Here is a 19887-nt window from a genome sequence, read left to right on the forward strand (position 1 = left end):
TCTGTGACTTACTCTCTTTGTGGAGGGTGTCAATGATTGTCTCCTGGACCATTGCCAAGTCAGCAGTCTTCCCCATTAGTGTGGTTTCAAAGAACAAAAGATACCCGGAATTTATACTGTAGGGATGGTCATTTAATGAAACTCAAATGTAAATATTCTAATATTTTGAGATACTGGATTTTGGACTTTCATGAGCTGTACACTCTAATCAACAAATTTAAAAAAAAAAAAACCTTTTGAAATGTTTTACTTTACATGTAGGGAATCTAGAATATATGAAAGTTTCATTTTTTAAAATAATTTACAATAAAAAAATGAACTTTTTCACGATATTCTAATTATATGACCAGCACCTGTAGTGTTTTCACTGAAAATAATACTTTTAAATCATTGTTTTTAGCTGTTCATTTTAGTTGTGAATCATTTAAATGTGACACACATTTCTGTGATTAATCTCAGCAGTCTATCAATACCAACAGTCTCTGCTGAGGCTAAAATTACTAATTATAGCCATTCAACAATATATTTGCAAATTATCAGGAGTACTGTTTATGTTTGAAAAACAAAACAAATGCTACATTTATTAATTATAGTAGAGGCTTCAGTACGCTGAATAAACTACTTTTGTGAGGAAACCGCTCGACAGCCTGTCCACTTATCTTTGTACGCGTTTCCCATTAAATATTTATTTCCGCCATTTTAAGTGAGATTCCAGTCCAAAGGGAGCATGCATGTTCAGTTCAAAAGGCATTACGAACGGCATAGGGAATAAGGGTACATCGATACTTTACTTCACAGGAAGTGCAGAAGGAAATTTACCAATTAGTCATTGCACATCACCCCAGTTTTTAGTTTGAATAAAAAAATAAATAAATAAATGAAATGAATTGAGGTCACATCATTTTATTTAGTCCCGGGTAAGTTTGGTAGTATATCATCATGGTTTTAACAAAAATAAATAATTAAAAAATAAATTCAAAATTGATAATACAAAATGTTTAGTGAGTACGGAATCAGCATATTAGAATGATTTACGAAGGATCATGCGACACTGAAGTAATGTCTGCTGAAAACAAAGTCGTCACAGGAATAAATTAAATTTTGAAATATGTTAAAATAGAAAACAGTTACTTTAAATTGTAATTATATTTCACAATATTACTGTTTTACTGTATTTTTGATCAAATAAATGCAGCCTTGGTGAGCAGAAGAGGCTTATTTAAAAAAAAAAAAAACCCAAAAAAAAAAAACCATTATTATTTCAAACTTTTGACTGTTTAAGTGTATTAGTAGTGAAAGACACCTCATATAAAGTGAGCTACAGTTAGGAATTCTTGGGCCCGGATCAAAACCTTCACCGCGGCCCTCCCTCGCCTGTTATGCATGACTAATATTCAAGAAAAATATAGATCAGTTGATAAATCAACTGATGTCAAAAATAAAAACTCTCACCTGTCTTTTTGCCCGTCTCAGCCCATCTGTGAGCTCCGGCTCATTCGTCTCTATAGAAACGGGAAAGTCATTGTTAATGTCAGAGTCACTGCTGTTCCTGGTGCTTCCTGGAAGAGAAGAAGCCATATATGGATGAAAACCATCCCGAACAAAAAGTTCCTACTCATCAGCTTTCAGTGGATCAATAAAGATGTGTATTACTGAAAAATGATCCATGCAAAAAAAAAAATCAATATGCAGCAGACAGAGAAAGAGAGAGATCAGGACGGATGTAAAAGCAGACAGTCTGAATGCTGGAAAAAAACACTTGAGAATAGGTCATAGAAGACAGACAGCGAGTGCATTTGTCTAACTGTATTAAAGGAGTAGTTCACCCGAAAACGAAAATGAAAACTTTCTTTCTTATGTGGAACACAAGTCATTTTGCCAAGGTAATCTTTTCCATTTGACTGGTAATTTTTGCTATTAGTCTGTTCATTAGAGTCGATGTGATGCATGGTGACTTTTTGCCGTTTGCCTTTTACTCTTCAAAATCTTCTGTGTTCCATGGAAGAAAGAAAGTCATCTATGAATCTGTCTTACCTGAGGAATGTGGCGTCAGCCGAATGTCTGCCATTCTGTATACAACATGAGTATTTGAACCCTGTGTGACAGAATGGAAGTTTTGTTAATCTGACATTAAGAACAAAAAAGTGCATTACATACAGTCACCTATCAAACCTTCAAAAATGTTTCTCTTGACATTAGTCATATGATATGGTTGTGCCTGTAAGGTTTCACATAGCCACAATCGACAATTACTGGGTCATACACCCGGCGCAATGCGGCACAACGCAAGTGTTTTTTGCTAGTTTCAGCCCGACGCAGTTATCATTTTCACCTCCTGCGGTACGTTGTTTACATAGCAAATGCATTTGCGCCCATTTGTGCGCCCATGGCCGTACTTGTCTGAAAACGAGGTGCGTTCAGGCGCATTGCTATTTTGAGACAACTGAAATAGACTGCGCCATTGACCAACTGAAACCTTTTTTTTTTAATTTAATGGGCACGTTAGTATGTGCCTATAGGCGGGTGCACAACGCGCATACACTCTGCTTATTACACACACAGGGACGTGCAGCAGCACAGAAACATGCCAAATATTAAAAATAAAAGGATTACAATGTAAAAGATTTTTATCAAGTGCATAAAGATAAAAATGCTTTGGTGGAATCCGGCTTGTCCCGTAGATGGTCTGCTCACGCGCTTTCCTCACTAGAAAAGCGTTCAGTTTTTCCGCTTGCAAATTCCGCCTGCAAATTCCGCCATGTAAATAGTGAATCCACCATGGCGTGAGTGCAACTGCCTTTTAAAGGGAATGGGAGATGAGACTCTGAATTTATTGCACGTTATGCCCAAAACACACCCATTACTCTTTAAGAGAATAGGGACAACCCTTTTAGACCACGCACCGGGCGCGCCGACCATTTTTCCCGTCGTTAAACTAGCAAAAGTGGATTCGGACACGCCGTGCACATCCAAAAATATTATTTGATTAAATTAAAAATTTTACTTTTTGTCATATGTGCCAATTGTCACGTGACTCACATTAATTAGACAAAGGCTAAGATAAGTTTTCAAAAACAAACAAACAAAATATTAGAAAACTTTTCTTGCTGAAATGGAAACGCATACAAGCATTTGATTCAGGGGAACTGAATGACTCAGAGGGGCACGGTCCATAGATACTAGCTAAAACTTAATTTGCTTTTTATAGTGTTACCTTGTGGCCGATTTTAATCCAAATTTGGTACCTAGTCTAATCTACATGCCCTTTACATATCTGACAAATTTCATTAAAATCAGCCACTTCAGCCTGTTAAACATACATACAAACAAACATATTTATTAGCTGCTGATTTAGAATGTAAGCACATCACCTAACATAGAAAATGCATGTAAATTTCAACTTCCTCGTTGAAATTGTTGCTGAGTTATGATGTTTTTTTGTGGTTGTTGTGGTGGTGTACCTTATTAGTGGAAGTAGACTCAATGTGGCTTGTATCCTCATAATGTCCTTGTGTTCTATTTCCTAATTTAGATAGATGCAGCATTTTTCATGTTTAAAACATTGTTTTATCAGCATTCATTTTTTACATGGATTCTAAGAATCACAGCTTACACTTTATAACTATATTTTTTTGTAGCTTTTTGAGAAAAGTAGGTCATACCCTTAACTGACTAGTTAAGGTACTACTGCTGAAAAGTCATGTTGTAATTGTTCTCACAATATTTGGAGCATATATTTTGGTACAAAATTGTATGAAAATCTTTGTTGATAATTGTGTATATTTGCTCATGTCTGGCTGAATTGTTTCCTGTTGTTGGGTAACATTTCCTCTCAGATGAAATGCTCGCTGATGTACTGAGATCTGCCATGTAAGGCTATTACACAACTATCCATTATTAATCTCCCATCTACCCAGACAGAGAGAGACACTTTACATGTGGCTTTGAATACTTTATGAAAATGACCCATTTAAGAGAAGCGAAAGAGGAGTGGAGAGAGTGAAAGAGAGATACATAACAAGTACAGATGAAAGGACCAAGAAAAACAGCACACACAAAAAAAAAGGTGCAATGAAAGAAGAGTGAATAGCTGTGTGGTTTATCATTTGGACACCTTTGACATGCTATTTTAATGTTGTGCCACAGTAATTCTAAGTTAATTCAATTCACACAAATAGAAGAAAACAAATTAAGGATTCATCTCCCTCTACGCTTAAAATAAGCTTGGTTATTTTGTCTTGGAACAAACTCCTCCCACAGAGTGCTGCAAGGATAATGTATTTTTGTAAGCCAAAAGTTAACATTTAGTACTTCCAGTTTCATCGTCTCAAAGTTATTAGGTTTTTTAAATGGATTTTTGGTTAAATGCCTGAAAAAAACGTATGTGGTTAACAGAAACTCAAGATATTTGCACATTTTATTCTACAACATAATACAGCAGTAGTACTGCCTTGTGATTTGTTTTTAAGCTTTTAATTGTCTTGAAAATAGCGGTTGCTAACAAGTGTCTAAATAGGACTACAGAGATTGTCAGGAACATTAAACATCATCACACCGAACAAGTAAACTCATCTACTCATCTACATGAAGATTATCATATTGAACGAAACTACAATCATACATTTTTGTTGGTCAGAGAGCTTATTTTTTGCAATAATCCAAAAGCCAATGGAAAAATTCTATTGAGTTTTTGTCAAAGGAACCATGGTGATGCTAACTTCTGGGTTGGCCTACAAAAATCACTACAGAGCTCTATTCCTCCATCTTGAAAAAGTAGCCCCATCTCAAATCAACCATTCAAATACCATTACAGCTGAAAGGTCAAAATGAAAATCGAATAAGGCTGTTTTAACCAAAATACAAACATCACATTACTGCTCTACCCGCTGTGCCTGTTAGGCTTCCATCACAAGTGCATGACTGTAAATGTATTTGAACTAAGAGACAAGTGGAATGATGTTCTCAACGAATCAACTGCAGACCACAGATGCTGTCAACAGAGTTTAAGCTGTATTTAACAAGGAATAGTCTTGTCATGATGAACTCAGAAATAAGTTCTTTGTTCTTTTAATGTCTAAAATAAATGGTCAACTATTTTTTATTGTTCTAAAAAATAGGCACTCTTATTATGTCGAACATCTTAATTCATTTTAAAGTGACAGATTTCGATATGATAATGCGGTGCTGCTAATATCACGCATAAGCTGCTCGGTCTCATATTTTCTCACTCGACACCCCTCCTTCTGCTCTTCACCTCCGTCCCACATACAGACTTCTGCTGATTCACCTGTCAGTCAACTGCAGTACAGCACATTTCTGAGCATGTGGCTAATATTCAGTGCTTCACTGTCTCTTCTGTCTCACATTGAGCAGGACTATGTATCTTTTTGCGATTTTTTCCAGACTGCAACAGGCAGATGAGATGAGATGAGAGAGATGGATATTTCAGCTTCGTACTGACCTGATCGCTGTTGTTGTGCACGGGCTCGATGCTGTAAGAAAAGTTGCCATCTGAGAACATCCCTCTGTAGACACACCAACATCACAAATGTGAGACACTCCAAAGACAACAACTATAATAAAGCTTAAAAATGCAGACTCTTTCAATAAGAAGGATTTATTACAAAAAAACTTTAGAATAAGGTTCCATTTGTTAACATTAGTTGAACAAACAATGAAAAATACTTTTATTAATCTCAAATAATGTTAATTTTAACATTTACTAAAATCAATTAAAATTAAGTTTTATCTGTTATATTTAATTGACCTGAGCCAACATGAACAATGAACACTACTGTAATACAACCTTATTGTAACAAGACCTTATTGTAAAGTGTTACCATTTATTGTTATAACAATCTATACTAAAATCTCACCTGGTTGACTTTTATTTTGTTGCAAAATTAGATTTTTTAGATTATATTAGTCAACTTTATTGTCATCGCAGAGTACAAGTACAGAGACAATAAAACGTAAATTAAATGAAAATGTAACTATATTATTACCCAGCGCTTTACATAAATTTGGATATATAAATATGTCCAACTTTATCCGCATACATACAGTATACTGTTTAGCATATTTGTGAGTACTGTATATAAAAAAAAATTTAAAAAAAGAAAAAAAAAAGTGCACTTCAAATACCCGGATGATGCACTTATTTAACCGAAAAAACAAAAACAAAAAAAGTGTGGAATAGTGCATAGTGTATAGTAGGTGTCCAAAAATGCCCAAACAGACATTTTGATGTCATCAAAGTCTATATACTGAAAACAACAGTAATCATACACTGTAAAAAAAAAAAATGTTGGTTTAACTTAATATAAGTAAGTTACCTGGTTGCCTTAAAATTTTGAGTTCATTGAAATTAAAAATTTGAGTTAATACAATGAAGGCAATTGGTTTAATCAACAGAAACTCAAAATATTATGTTATCTGAACCACATTAATTATCCAAGATGCTTTGACAAAAGAAAAAATTTTCTGATAACAAAACATGAAAATATATATATATATATATATATATATATATATATTTTTATTTTTATTTTTTACAGTGTATAAGCTTGTTTCTGCCACAGAATAATAATAATAAAAAAATAATTTCAAGTTCATATCTCACAATCCTGACTTTATAACTCACAATTGCAAGTTTATATCTCATAATTCTGAGAAAAAAGTCAAAATTGTTATTGTGTTATAAATTAGGAATTGTAAGAAATTGTCAGAATTGCAAGATATAAACTCACAATTGCTAGAAATAAAGTCAGAACTGTGAGATACACCTCTGGTTTCACAGACAAGGCTTAAGCCTAATCACAGACTAAACTGCAGCTGTTTTAACTGAAAGCAACTTGCACTGACATATCATAAAATATGAGAGTTCCTTTTTTTTTTTCTTAAGACGCACACTAGTAATGTTTTTGTCTAAGGCATGTTTATAAAATCTACTTAAATGTCCTAAATGAACTAAGGTCTAATCCTGGCTTAATCTAAGCCCTGTCTATGCAACCAGGCCATAGAGTTTATGTTCTGCAATTCTCATAATTTTTTTTCTCATTTTTTTTTTCTCAGAATTCTGAGATATGAACTTGCAATTGCGAGTTATGCTCATAAAATCTAAATTGCGAGATATATAAAAAAAAAAAAAAAAAAAAAAAATTGTGAGTTTTTTTTATTCTGTGGTGTAAACAAGCTTCCATGACAAACAGCTGAGGTAATGGAGTGTTTCTTTAAGGGTAATAAACACAGTGTTTGTATTGTTGAATCAGATAAAGGGTTGCTGCTCACTGTAGGCCATGACAGGTGGAGAGAGCTGCCCATGACCTCTGAACTCCTCTCATGTGACCGTGATAGTAACAGTGCTCTCCTCCCTGAAATCTCACACACATCAAACAATCACACATTGCACCGAAGTGAAATGATTACACAGTGAACACTGAACAGCCCTCAAATATGACAGTAACCAAGGCAACATTCCCCCATTAAAATTCATCAGATCACTCTTCCAGTGTCCATCAAATGCTTTTAGCATGCCGTTCTTCCCGTCTAGCGTGAAAAGAGTCCCCCCTGCCTCAAGTCTCTGTGATATTCTGGTCTATATGGCTCTATAGTGAAAATGGTGCATCTGATCACTGTAAAGTAACAGCACGCCTCTACTCGACAAGACACAGGATTTGAAGAATCATTCATCATGTCCGCAGCCAAGCTCTTAAACAAATTTAAGAGCCGTGGGGTATGTAAGCGGGCACCCACACACTGAATGCGTGGGAGATGTTCATGGCAGTGGTGTGATTGGCATATTCGAGGTATATTTGTAACTATTGCTGGGATTTCATTTCTCAAGTCTGGCTGTAGTTTTCTGCAATGCAGTCCTGGTTCCTCTGTGTCTCTGCTGCAGTGTAGTTGCTTAATGACTTCAGCTTCTCCACTCAATGCTTCATTCTTCCTCTCTCTCTCTCTCTCTGACTCAGTTGGCCAAAGTGGACTAGAACTGTCTATAAGCAGTTGTCATGGCAACAGCGCTGCGATTGGTCAAACGCGGCTGACAGTGAACAGGAGGGGCGGATGCTTTCCCAGGCTTCTTTGCCTCACTGCATCAAAGTCGAGCACTAAGAGAGGGAGTGGGTATATTCCCAGGACCACAGACAATACCTCAGAAGTTTACATTAAGAGCGGCAGCGAATATAAATATTAAGGAATTTGTTCATTACATGTCTCATTATATCACCCAAAAATCATTATGATATTCAATTACATTTACATTTATGCATTTATCAGACACTTTTATCCAAAGCGACACACAAAAGAAGAACAAAAGCAATTCATCAAAGAGCCAACAATATTCGTAATATACAATGCTTAATTTATTAGACAACTAGACTAGGAAGCAAGCTAGAGAAAAAGAGAAATGCAGAGAAGAAATCAAAGCTTTTTCTGTGTGTGTGTGTGTGTGTGTGTGTGTGTGTGTGTGTGTGTGTGTGTGTGTGTGTGTGTGTGTGTATATATATAACAAAAACTGAAAAAGCCATATTACCACAGTATTATGGCACACTATCCTGGGTGTATTAGTGGTTAACTACAATTACAAACGGTCACAAAAATATTCTTTGTAACAAGAAATCTAACATTAATAAACATGTTTGGCAATTATGATATTAATCCCTAACAAAATCAATATAAGAGGATAAAAATAGAAAAAGAGAGATTGTTTTCCTTACCAGACTCTGAAAAGGTCGCCCATCCTCATTGAAGTGGCGTTCAACATAGTTAGACGACAAGAGATCGCTGCAGGCAGACACACACACACACACACACACACACACACACACACACACACCATTAATATACAGCTTATAGAGAACGACAACATATGTGTATTTGCTAGTGTGTTATTTTGCACATACTGATTGAGCTCCAGGTCTAGAACAAACTGGATTCCAAAGGCCTTCACCAGGAATGAGATCTGAGCCAAATGAATGGGCTGAGAGAAAGAAAAACAGATAAAGGCAGGTTGGTTACATACTAAAGGAGCCATTCCTCATCAACATGGATTCAGTGGTGTCTGAACATGGAGGGAACAGGACATCATCATAAAAAATAAAAAATAAAAAAAAACATCTTATTAAAGTATATGACAGCGTTGCCAGGTCTGTGAAACAAAACTAGCCCAATGGCCAATCAAAAAAATGTCCACAATGCAATAACCCTATCCCAAATATCAAAACTCAAAATATGCCACTCCACTCCATACCTATTCCTAAATATATATTTTACAGTCACTGTTATGCATTATACACAATTTCAACTCGAAAATCACTATACAGTAGCAATCATAAAAACAGTCTGTTGTCATAAAGGAGTATAAGCTCTCAACCAATGCACCTCCCTTACAAAACCGTCAGGAAACTCACAACTCTACGGTCATTCATTGATGATAATTCATAGACATTCATCTGTGGGCAGTGTATGAGTCACAACTTTGCATTATTGCATTATAATATCCAAACCATAGTGAGCCACCTAACCCAGACAGCATTTTAAGGCATCAAAGGTGTGAAGGTATCAAATTATGCTACCTTCTTTTTGGGACAAGATGGAAGTCAGTACCACATGTGTAGTTTTCAGTGAAGCCAATCCCAGAATGCATTTTAATGGGCTCAATGAAAAAAAAAAATCCAAGATATCAGACAAGTCAAGAGAAACAATGATAACTGTACTTTAAATTAAACAAAAAATGTTAAATCTAGTTTAAAATGTAATATTTTACCCAATATTTCCTTACCTTGGAACTATAAGGTTCTATATGTCAAAATTTAGTTATTCACATATTCTTACTCTGTGACAACTTACTTACATTATGTGATTATGCGACTGTGTACATTTTGGGACTTTTTATTTAGAAAACAAAAAGTTCCTCTCTACAAAGTCGAATGGAATGCAAAAACTTTGAAGCTCAATATCTCAAAACTGCTCAGAATGCAGACAGAACCTTATAGTTCCAAGGTGGTTCCACTGTGTGCTATGTATCTTTATGCTTATTAGTATTGTGTTGTTTGTTAAAAAAAAAAAAATTGCTTGTGAATGTGAATTCCTCTATCGTGAATGAAGCGCTGCGTCTCTGCTTGTTTGTAACGCAAGGGTAAAAAGGGTATTTAAAAAAAAAAAAGAAAAAAAAGAACTGGCTATTTTAATAAGTACAGCGTTTTCTTGTTTTCTATAGAAACACTAATAATATATATATATATATATATATATATATATAAGGCTAATTTTTATGTATTTGAGGAGCAGAGAAGGGTGTCTTAGTCCAGCATTTGTTGTCAAATAATAGCCAATACTGTCTTAAATAGCACTTCATTTTTAATAACATGAGATTTTGGAAAACTTAGTGCCCACATAGCTACAGTAAACTTAACCTGTAAGTTGATGAAAACATAACGTGATGGACTTACTGCATCAGATATGGCCGTTCTAATGGCGGACAAAACACGCATGTCCAAAATTCTTCGAAATTCGCAGCTCAAAAATCTCCAGATCTTGCAGGTCGTAACTCAATTTGAGCTTGATTTTGGTAAAATGTAAATAATCTAATGAAACATGCAAGTATCTGACCATATATAAAGTCACAATATCAACTTTGACAACACAGTGTTTATCTATTTAAAAAAATACAGTACGTTTTTGGAGATACAAGGTTTCCACCCGACATATATGACCCCTCCCTTACTCCTTTTAACCCATGGGTGTCAAACTCAGCTCATGGAGGTCCACACTCCAAGTACATTGTATCTAACAATTTTTTTTTTTTTTTTTTTTTTTTAATCATGTAGAGCTGTGTTTGTAGTACTCCAAATCAGTCACTTTTTAGGATTCAGTTCAGTTTAGATGCTTCAGGAAAGTTAAGAAATTTGCAACGAGTTGCCGATTTCTGCTGGTGGATGATGCAGCCCCGTGATAGAACTGGATACTATAGCAAAACAAGAACACCTACTAGAAAAAAACAGCATACACATGCGGTGACCTCCAGCAAGTAAACCAACTTTCAACCAACAAATTTTTCTTCAAACCCTATCAAAACTTTCAAATGTAATAACTTGCTCTTCCTCTGAAACAGCTTCTCTGTTTTAAACAGACATTATCATCGACCTCTCCGCTCCAAATACTTGTTTCACCATCCAATCAAATTCCTGATTAAAAATCAAGTCCAGCCCTACATTTTGACTTTCTGCCTCTATGAGAATGAGAAAGGACAATGGAGATCAGGTGTCACAGGACAGATTCAGACAGAAGTCGTCGGGTCCAGTGGCTGAAGGACAGTCACGTAGGGTTGTCGTGTGCTCTGCACCAGTGTCAGGTGAGACAGCTCAAGGTTATGAGGATATAAAATGGCCTTTGACAGACAGGTGGTATATATTGCACCCATGGTTACAAGAGACGAAACGGTGTGGGTGTGAAATGTGATCACCTTGCAATACTTGCAGTCGAAGGCATGAAAACGAATACCTACCTCAATGCAAGAAGCACAGAGTGCCTCCACACTCATTTATTTTACTAAATAAATCATTCAAAAACTTACAGTCTCACACTGTACAGTAGGTCAGATCAAATACAGCCAGGGACGGGTAGGAAGGTAAAACAATAGGACCCTATTGTGAAGCGATAACACAGCTGTTTTTCTCTTAAGTAAATAATTGGGCACAAAATATTGATTTGCATTTTATATATTTTATTAGCTAGAAAAACGATTCCCAGCAAGTTCCTAGCAGTTTCCTTTGATAAATAAGTTTTACAATTTTTGTAGTTAATTTGATTAATGGTACAAACTCATTGCATTTTGTCAAAATTTGCTGTTTTAAGTTTTTGCAAGTAAGTGGTCTGGCACATCTCTCTAAAATTTTACAAAAGATTAATTTGTCAATACCTAACTCACAACTTTGTTGATCCTTGCACAACATTCAAATCAACCAATCAGATTTGAAGGACAAGTTTACAGTTTATGTCAAGTTTAGGCTTACAACCAGGGTTAGGTGCTTCTACATCAGTGTTGTTCACCTATCTTTTCCCTCTGATTTTAGGGATAACTTATGGATAGGGTTAGGTTTAGGAGTAGGGATATGGTTAGGATGAAATTTTCAGACAAGAATGTTGTTCCAGGATCAACAAAATATGTTGACCCAGAAAAATCAGGATGTGCGGCAGACTTAGTGGTTAAGTACAGTAGCATACGATGAGCACAGAAACTCGGTGTGTTTTCAGAATAATCTGTAGAGAACAGTTTCTGATTCACAGAATGAGCTTCCAAATGCAGAGATAAGGTGCCGCTTACTCTCGTAGTGTCCAGAGCTGATGGTTTAAATCCGTTCTTCACTGTATAAAATACGCAGAATCCATGCAGATCCATGCAATTTTCCTTGGTTTATAATTAAAATACATAATTAAATATGTTAAACCAGGATTTGAACCCAGGTCCAGCTGCATACTAAACTTGCATGGTACTGCAAGTCATAGATGCAGGACACCAATAGTAACCAATAATATCAGCAACATCAAATCAGTAATATCAGCACCAATAACAGCAAAAATCATTGTTCAACCTCCAAAAAATCAAGATGGCTGCACCAGAACCACTTAGCAGTTCCAAAATCATGAATCTCGAATCTAATCACTATGCAAAATGCTACAAGACAAAAGGTTTATGGTGATTTTAGTGTTTTCACAGATAATTTTATTTAACCAAACAGTAAAAATCAACTTGGCGAACAATATGTGCACTCCTGATGCAAAGACTGTTTTAAAAGGTAAGTAGCAAAATGATGCTGCCATCTACATAATTTGGATTACATTGCAAAGAACAATCCAAGCCACTGCAACCGGTCAGTAAAAAACACACTCATATAGTACTCAAGGTACTAACCTTTTAGGGGCTTTAAGTAAAATGTTGTCCCTTTAAGTGTACTATACAGTATTTCTTTGAATGCAGAAAGGTTTGAATAAAAAGGTTAAATCTTTTAAAAGTTAAAAGTTTCAGTCCTCTAATTTGACTGGCCAAGCATCAGGAAATTGAGCTAGAAAAACAATGGCAGATCTTTTCAAATAATCATTGGTAAGTGGTGTCTAATCAGTGAAATGGGTTTATTGAAGTTAGTTTAGTTTGAAGTAGTTTTTGTAGTTTATTCTCTACTTTTATTGCTTTTTCTATTTGTATGAACTGACTGCACTGTATTTTCTCAACTGTTTTAATGCATTTTATATCAATCTTTTAACTCTTATGTATTTGTTTCCTTTCTATGTAAAGCACTTTGAATTACCATTGTGGATGAAATGTGCGTTATAAATAAACTTGCCTTGCCTAGTCTGGTGTCAGCATTCAGTGTCATGTTTTTGGTGGTTGCTTCTTTGGTACTGTATTGTATGGTGTTCTTTTGGAACTATTTTTGCTGGTGGATGAAAAAAATGCAGAGAAACTGCATGTAATATACTTGATATGTAAGGAAACCTGAAAGATTTCTGTCTGTCCACTGAAAGTACATGTAACCAAAACCCTGACGACAAACAAGAACCAATAACGTTTGTTTCCACGCATCAAGCAAGTATGGTTGAGCTTCCTTCAGAAGACCACTTGATTCATATGGATTATGTTAAGAGTGTTTTTATGAACTTTTTGAATCAGCAAAGTTTTGGTTACATGATTTTCAATAGAGGGACAGAAATCTCTCAGGTTTCATTAAAATATCTTCATTTGTGTTTCAAAGATGAGGTTAATGATAAAATATTTGGGCTAACTAACCCTTCAACATCATTCAGTCACACAGATTCAGTCTATATCTGCACTGAGACAGACCTGTTTACTCTTCCCCCAACTGTTTATATTCCGCTCTCCTCTACAGCAAGAAGCCAATATTACATTAAAGTATACATTTACAAGTAGAACCTTTAATGTGCACTTTACCTCTCTAAAAAGGGCTTGATGCCAAAGCTCTCTCTGCTTTATAGTCTTCATAACAAATGGAGTTTGACTAAGAATGTTTTATAAAGGCCATAAGTGCATGATATTGTGAGTCAAATTCATTGATTTAGGGATCAGTCACTTAAAAAAACATCAGTCAAAAATTAATCTGAATATTAGAGATTAGATGCTATGGTATTTGGAAGATTCTGAGATTTTTGTACATGAGGAACCTTGGATTGCATCTGGTGCAGCACACCCAGATGGAGAGATGAGCAAAGAGCTGAGAATACTACACTGTTATTGGCAGCCAGACACATAATCAAACTGACCAAAATATTTAATTGGCACACACACTAAAAGCCACAAAACTAGAATTTTCAAATCACAGCCTCTTTAAAACATAAGACATTAAAAATAAATAAATAAATATAAATATATACACACACACACACACACACACACACGCTGGTCATATAATTAGAATATCATCAAAAAGTTGATTTATTTCACTAATTCCATTCAAAATGTGAAACTTGTATATTATATTCATTCATTACACACAGACTGATATATTTCAAATGTTTATTTCTTTTAATTTTGATGATTATAACTGACAACTAAGGAAAATCCCAAATTCAGTATCTCAGAAAATTAGAATATTGTGAAAAGGTTCAATATTGAAGACACCTGGTGCCACACTCTAATCAGCTAATTAACTCAAAACACCTGCAAAGGCCTTTAAATGGTCTCTCAGTCTAGTTCTGTAGGCTACACAATCATGGGGAAGACTGCTGACTTGACAGTTGTCCAAAAGACGACCATTGACACCTTGCACAAGGAGGGCAAGACACAAAAGGTCATTGCAAAAGAGGCTGGCTGTTCACAGAGCTCTGTGTCCAAGCACATTAATAGAGAGGTGTAGGGAAGGAAAAGATGTGGTAGAAAAAAAGTGTACAAGCAATAGGGATAACCGCACCCTGGAGAGGATTGTGAAACAAAACCCATTCAAAAATGTGGGGGAGATTCACAAAGAGTGGACTGCAGCTGGAGTCAGTGCTTCAAGAACCACTACGCACAGACGTATGCAAGACATGGGTTTCAGCTGTCGCATTCCTTGTGTCAAGCCACTTTTGAACAACAGACAGCGTCAGAAGCGTCTCGCCTGGGCTAAAGACAAAAAGGACTGGACTGCTGCTGAGTGGTCCAAAGTTATGTTCTCTGATGAAAGTAAATTTTGCATTTCATTTGGAAATCAGGGTCCCAGAGTCTGGAGGAAGAGAGGAGAGGCACACAATCCACGTTGCTTGAGGGCCAGTGTAAAGTTTCCACAGTCAGTGATGGTTTGGGGTGCCATGTCATCTGCTGGTGTTGGTCCACTGTGTTTTCTGAGGTCCAAGGTCAACGCAGCCATATACCAGGAAGTTTTAGAGCACTTCATGCTTCCTGCTGCTGACCAACTTTATGGAGATGCAGATTTAATTTTCCAACAGGACTTGGCACCTGCACACAGTGCCAAAGCTACCAGTACCTGGTTTAAGGACCATGGTATCCCTGTTCTTAATTGGCCAGCAAACTCGCCTGACCTTAACCCCATAGAAAATCTATTGGGTATTGTGAAGAGGAAGATGTGATATGCCAGACCCAACAATGCAGAAGAGCTGAAGGCCACTATCAGAGCAACCTGGGCTCTTAAAACACCTGAGCAGTGCCACAGACTGATCGACACCATACCACGCCGCATTGCTGCAGTAATTCAGGCAAAAGGAGCCCCAACTAAGTATTGAGTGCTGTACATGCTCGTACTTTTCATGTTCATACTTTTCAGTTGGCCAAGATTTCTAAAAATCCTTTCTTTGTATTGGTCCTAAGTAATATTCTAATTTTCTGAGATACTGAATTTGGGATTTTCCTTAGTTGTCAGTTATAATCATCAAAATTAAATGAAATAAACATTTGAAATATATCAGTCTGTGTGTAATGAATGAATATAATATACAAGTTTCACTTTTTTTGAATGGAATTAGTGAAATAAATCAACTTTTTATCTGATATTCTAATTATATGACCAGCACCTGTATACATTTATAGTATTTACAACCTGTTTAACATCCTTACTTTAGTATGTCTCAAAGTGAGAAAGAATATGTAACTTGAAAAAACTGGGGAACTGATTGGACGGTGGTCTGCATTTGAATGTGTTATATATATATATATGTATAATAACTGGGGAAAAATGTCGACTGAGTAGAACGATGGGCACTTTTCTAACACCAGAGGCCAAGAGATCGGATATAGGCCTATTCGTAGATGCCAAAAAATAATCACATTGTCACAGATCACATGGCAATGCCAACATGGCAAATGTTGGCTACTACAGGTGCTGGTCATATAATTAGAATATCGTAAAAAAGTTCATTTTTTTATTGTAAATTATTTTAAAAAATGAAACTTTCATATATTCTAGATTCCCTACATGTAAAGTAAAACATTTCAAAAGGTTTTTTTTTTAATTTGTTGATTAGAGCGTACAGCTAATGAAAGTCCAAAATCCAGTATCTCAAAATATTAGAATATTTACATTTGAGTTTCATTAAATGACCATCCCTACAGTATAAATTCCGGGTATCTTTTGTTCTTTGAAACCACACTAATGGGGAAGACTGCTGACTTGGCAATGGTCCAGGAGACAATCATTGACACCCTCCACAAAGAGAGTAAGTCACAGAAGGTCATTACTGAATGGGGTGGCTGTTTACAGAGTGATGTATCAAAGCATATTAAATGCAAAGTTGACTGGAAGGAAGAAATTGGGTAGGCAAAGGTGCACAAGCAACAGGGATGACCGCAAGCTTGAGAATACTGTCAAGTAAAGCCGATTCAAACACTTGGGAGAGCTTCACAATGAGTAGAATGAAGCCGGAGTCAGCGCATCAAGAATCACCACACTCAGACATCTTCAGGAAAAGGACTACCAAGCCACTTCTGAACCAGAGACAACGTCAGAAGCATCTTACCTGAGCTAAGGAGAAAAAGAACTGGACAGTGAACAGTGGTCGAAAGTCCTCTTTTCAGATAAAAGAAAATTTTGCATTTCATGTTGAAATCATGGTCCCAGAGTCTGAAGGAAGACTGGAGAGGCACAGAATCCAAGCTGCTTGAAGTCTAGTGTGAAGTTTCTGAAGTCAATAATGATTTGGGGGGGCCGTGACGTCTGCTGGTGTTGGTCCATTGTGTTTTATCAAGTGCAAAGTCAATGCAGCCATCTTCCAGGAGATTTTGGAGCACTTTATGCTTCCATCTGCTGACAAGCTTTATGGAGATGCTGATTTCCTTTTCCAGCAGGACTTTAGCACCTGCCCACAGTGCAAAAACCACTTCCAAGTGGTTTGCTGAGCATGATATTACTGTGCTTTATTGGCCAGCCAATATGCCTGACCTGAATCTATGGGATATTTTCAAGAGAAAGATGAGAAACAGTCGATCCAACAATATACAGATGATCTGAAGGCTCAATAGTGCCTCAGCAGTGCCACAGGCTGATCACTTCCATGCCACACTTCACTGATGCAGTAATTTGTGCTAGGAGCAAGTCATTTGCTGTAATATGTCCTGCCGATCAAGTATTGAGTGCACAAAAGAACATACTTTAAAGAACTTGAACTTTTCTGTTTTGCAAATCCATTTTTTGATTGATCTTAGGAAATATTCTAATATTTTGCAATACTGGATTTTGGACTTTCATGAGCTGTACGCTCTAATCATCAAAATTTAAAAAAAAAAAAACTTTTGAAATGTTTTACTTTACATGTAGGGAATCTAGAATATATGAAAGTTTCATTTTTAAAAATAATTTATAATAAAAAAAATGAACTTTTTGATGATATTCTAATTATATGACCAGCACCTGTACATTGTTTATTTAAAGCACCATGAAATCAAAAATGACACCTCTTGTTTTTTATGGAATTTTGCAATAAAAAAAATCATGTTCCCTTGTCATTTTTAATCAAAATATCTTCCCCTCCCTCAATATCTTCTCTTCACCAATGACGTGTTTTTCGGCGTGAGGACGGGACAACCTGTCACATGTGACAGCAGCAATAGCAAACTACAATGATCCAATCAATTAAATTCCCAATAAACATAATGAAGTCCAGTCCTACATTTTTCTTGTTCGAGCTCACCGTTTCACTAGGATACGTCACAATAGGGAAGAAAAAACTATCGCAACTTTTCATGCCGCCTTTGAACAAAAACTAGGCCTACCATATTAACACTCGAGAAGTTCTTCATCAAAAGCAGTAGGCCTACTCTGATGGTAAATTCGGAACCGGCAGGTGGTTGGAAGGGAGGGGATGAAAAATAAGAGGGTTTGGTGAAATCAGCCAAAGAGTAAAGTACTTTCAGAAACAGGGCGAGTTATATTTTGGTGAAAGTTTAGGAAGAAAATGCTTGTTTTTCTCTGGGATAACGAGCAACATGGATCGAGTCCGTTTTGATTTCATGTATCGGTGGATAGTTATGCTACTCACATGCGCTCCATCAGCATCACTCTTTACTAGGCTACCCAAGTGCCCGTGCGGCAGCTCCTCCTCCGCGTCAGTCCGCTGCAGCAGGCGCTGAGGCTCCGTGAGCTCCTCTGCATACGCGTTCTGCTCGCGTCCCCGTTCCGCTCCGTCCCGTTTGATGCTGCTGCCCCAGCCTTTCAATATAGGACACATTCATAAAAGAATCTAAGACAGTTGTCAAAGCCACGATTCTATGTATTATTAATTCCAATGGGTTTACAGCCACTACACTTTATCTAGCCTGCGGCATCATTGCGTATTCTGGCGCGACACTGAAAATTAACAGCCATGCCCGTGACAGAAAACGGGGCCATCCGTAAAATGAAGAATTCGTTGCACCTGTTGGCGCACATTATACATAAATAGCTACACCGATGGAGCTTATACCAATATCACGAATCCGCTCCCAACACGGCGTCCGTCGCTCACCTGTCACGGCGAGTCGCGCGTTGACCGCAGCCCACAGGAGGAGGCAGCGCGTCGCCAACATGATCACATACTCCTGCGGCTTCAACCCGAGCGAAAAGATGCGAAACGCGACATTTACCGCCTCATCTCGTTCCGCGGCGATGTTGAAGTCACGAGGAAGACGTTAAGTGCATCCGTGGAAAACAAGACGATGCTGATGGGAAAGACTTTAGAAAAGTGTCCGTGATGTCTGCTTATATCGCTCGTGTGTTGTCGGTCAGAGATTGCGGGTGGAATTCATGTTGGGATTGAAACGCTCCTTATGCGGGACTCCCACCCGCACCTCCTCCCACTCTCCTCTCTTCTCCTCCCCTTCACTTCACACCGCACTCACATGCAACATCAGATTCCACTTCTGTAACCTGGAAAAAAAATAAAAAATAAATACAATAAATATTACAATACAAAATAAACATAAAATGCAGCAACAAACGCATATCACATATAATTACATAAAATTAAATATAATTTAATTATATATATATATATATATATATATATGTGTGTGTGTGTATATCTCTACATTATAAATCTCATTACAGCACAGCTGTCGAGCACAACGGCGCACATTTCATTCCATGATTATTTTGCAAGAAGTGCTTTAAAGTAAGATGAATGTGTGCGTGAGTGAGAACCCTACGTCATCTGAGAGATAAAAGCATATCAAATATTCTCGTCCTCAGCAATATCTCTCATGCCTGAGGACTAAATCGATCTGTACTAACCTTTAGTTACTTATACAACCTTCCCCTCTCCAACAAACTCTAAATCATTCATAGACTATATAGTGAATAGCACATGGCACACTATTCAGGGAACATGGGAAAGACAGATCTGATGGGCGAAGAATTGCTTCTGTAGCATAAGAATCGTTGAATTACATGGTAATTAAATGAATTT

The 19887-nt window shown here is 36.7% G+C and overlaps 1 protein-coding gene across 3 annotated transcripts in view; it reads right to left on the reverse strand.

The window, feature by feature from the left end:
- The window catches only part of adam11 (ADAM metallopeptidase domain 11), a 65965-nt gene extending 46673 nt beyond the window's left edge, over positions 1 to 19292 (reverse strand). The window contains exons 1-8 of one of the 3 annotated variants that reach the window (XM_051914924.1): positions 18949 to 19292; positions 18484 to 18653; positions 8907 to 8983; positions 8721 to 8787; positions 7291 to 7373; positions 5462 to 5525; positions 2035 to 2095; positions 1453 to 1559 (exon numbers count right to left, since the gene is read on the reverse strand). In XM_051914924.1, coding sequence (XP_051770884.1) covers positions 1453 to 1559; positions 2035 to 2095; positions 5462 to 5525; positions 7291 to 7373; positions 8721 to 8787; positions 8907 to 8983; positions 18484 to 18653; positions 18949 to 19009 — 690 coding nt within the window. In that variant the 5' untranslated portion in view covers positions 19010 to 19292. The remainder of the gene's footprint in view (positions 1 to 1452; positions 1560 to 2034; positions 2096 to 5461; positions 5526 to 7290; positions 7374 to 8720; positions 8788 to 8906; positions 8984 to 18483; positions 18654 to 18948) is intronic. The other 2 variants (XM_051914923.1, XM_051914925.1) reach the window with 2 other exon arrangements.
- Between the last annotated feature and the right edge of the window lie 595 nt (positions 19293 to 19887).

Source organism: Ctenopharyngodon idella, chromosome 12, assembly GCF_019924925.1.
Source record: "Ctenopharyngodon idella isolate HZGC_01 chromosome 12, HZGC01, whole genome shotgun sequence".
In the NCBI taxonomy this organism is placed as follows: domain Eukaryota; kingdom Metazoa; phylum Chordata; class Actinopteri; order Cypriniformes; family Xenocyprididae; genus Ctenopharyngodon; species Ctenopharyngodon idella.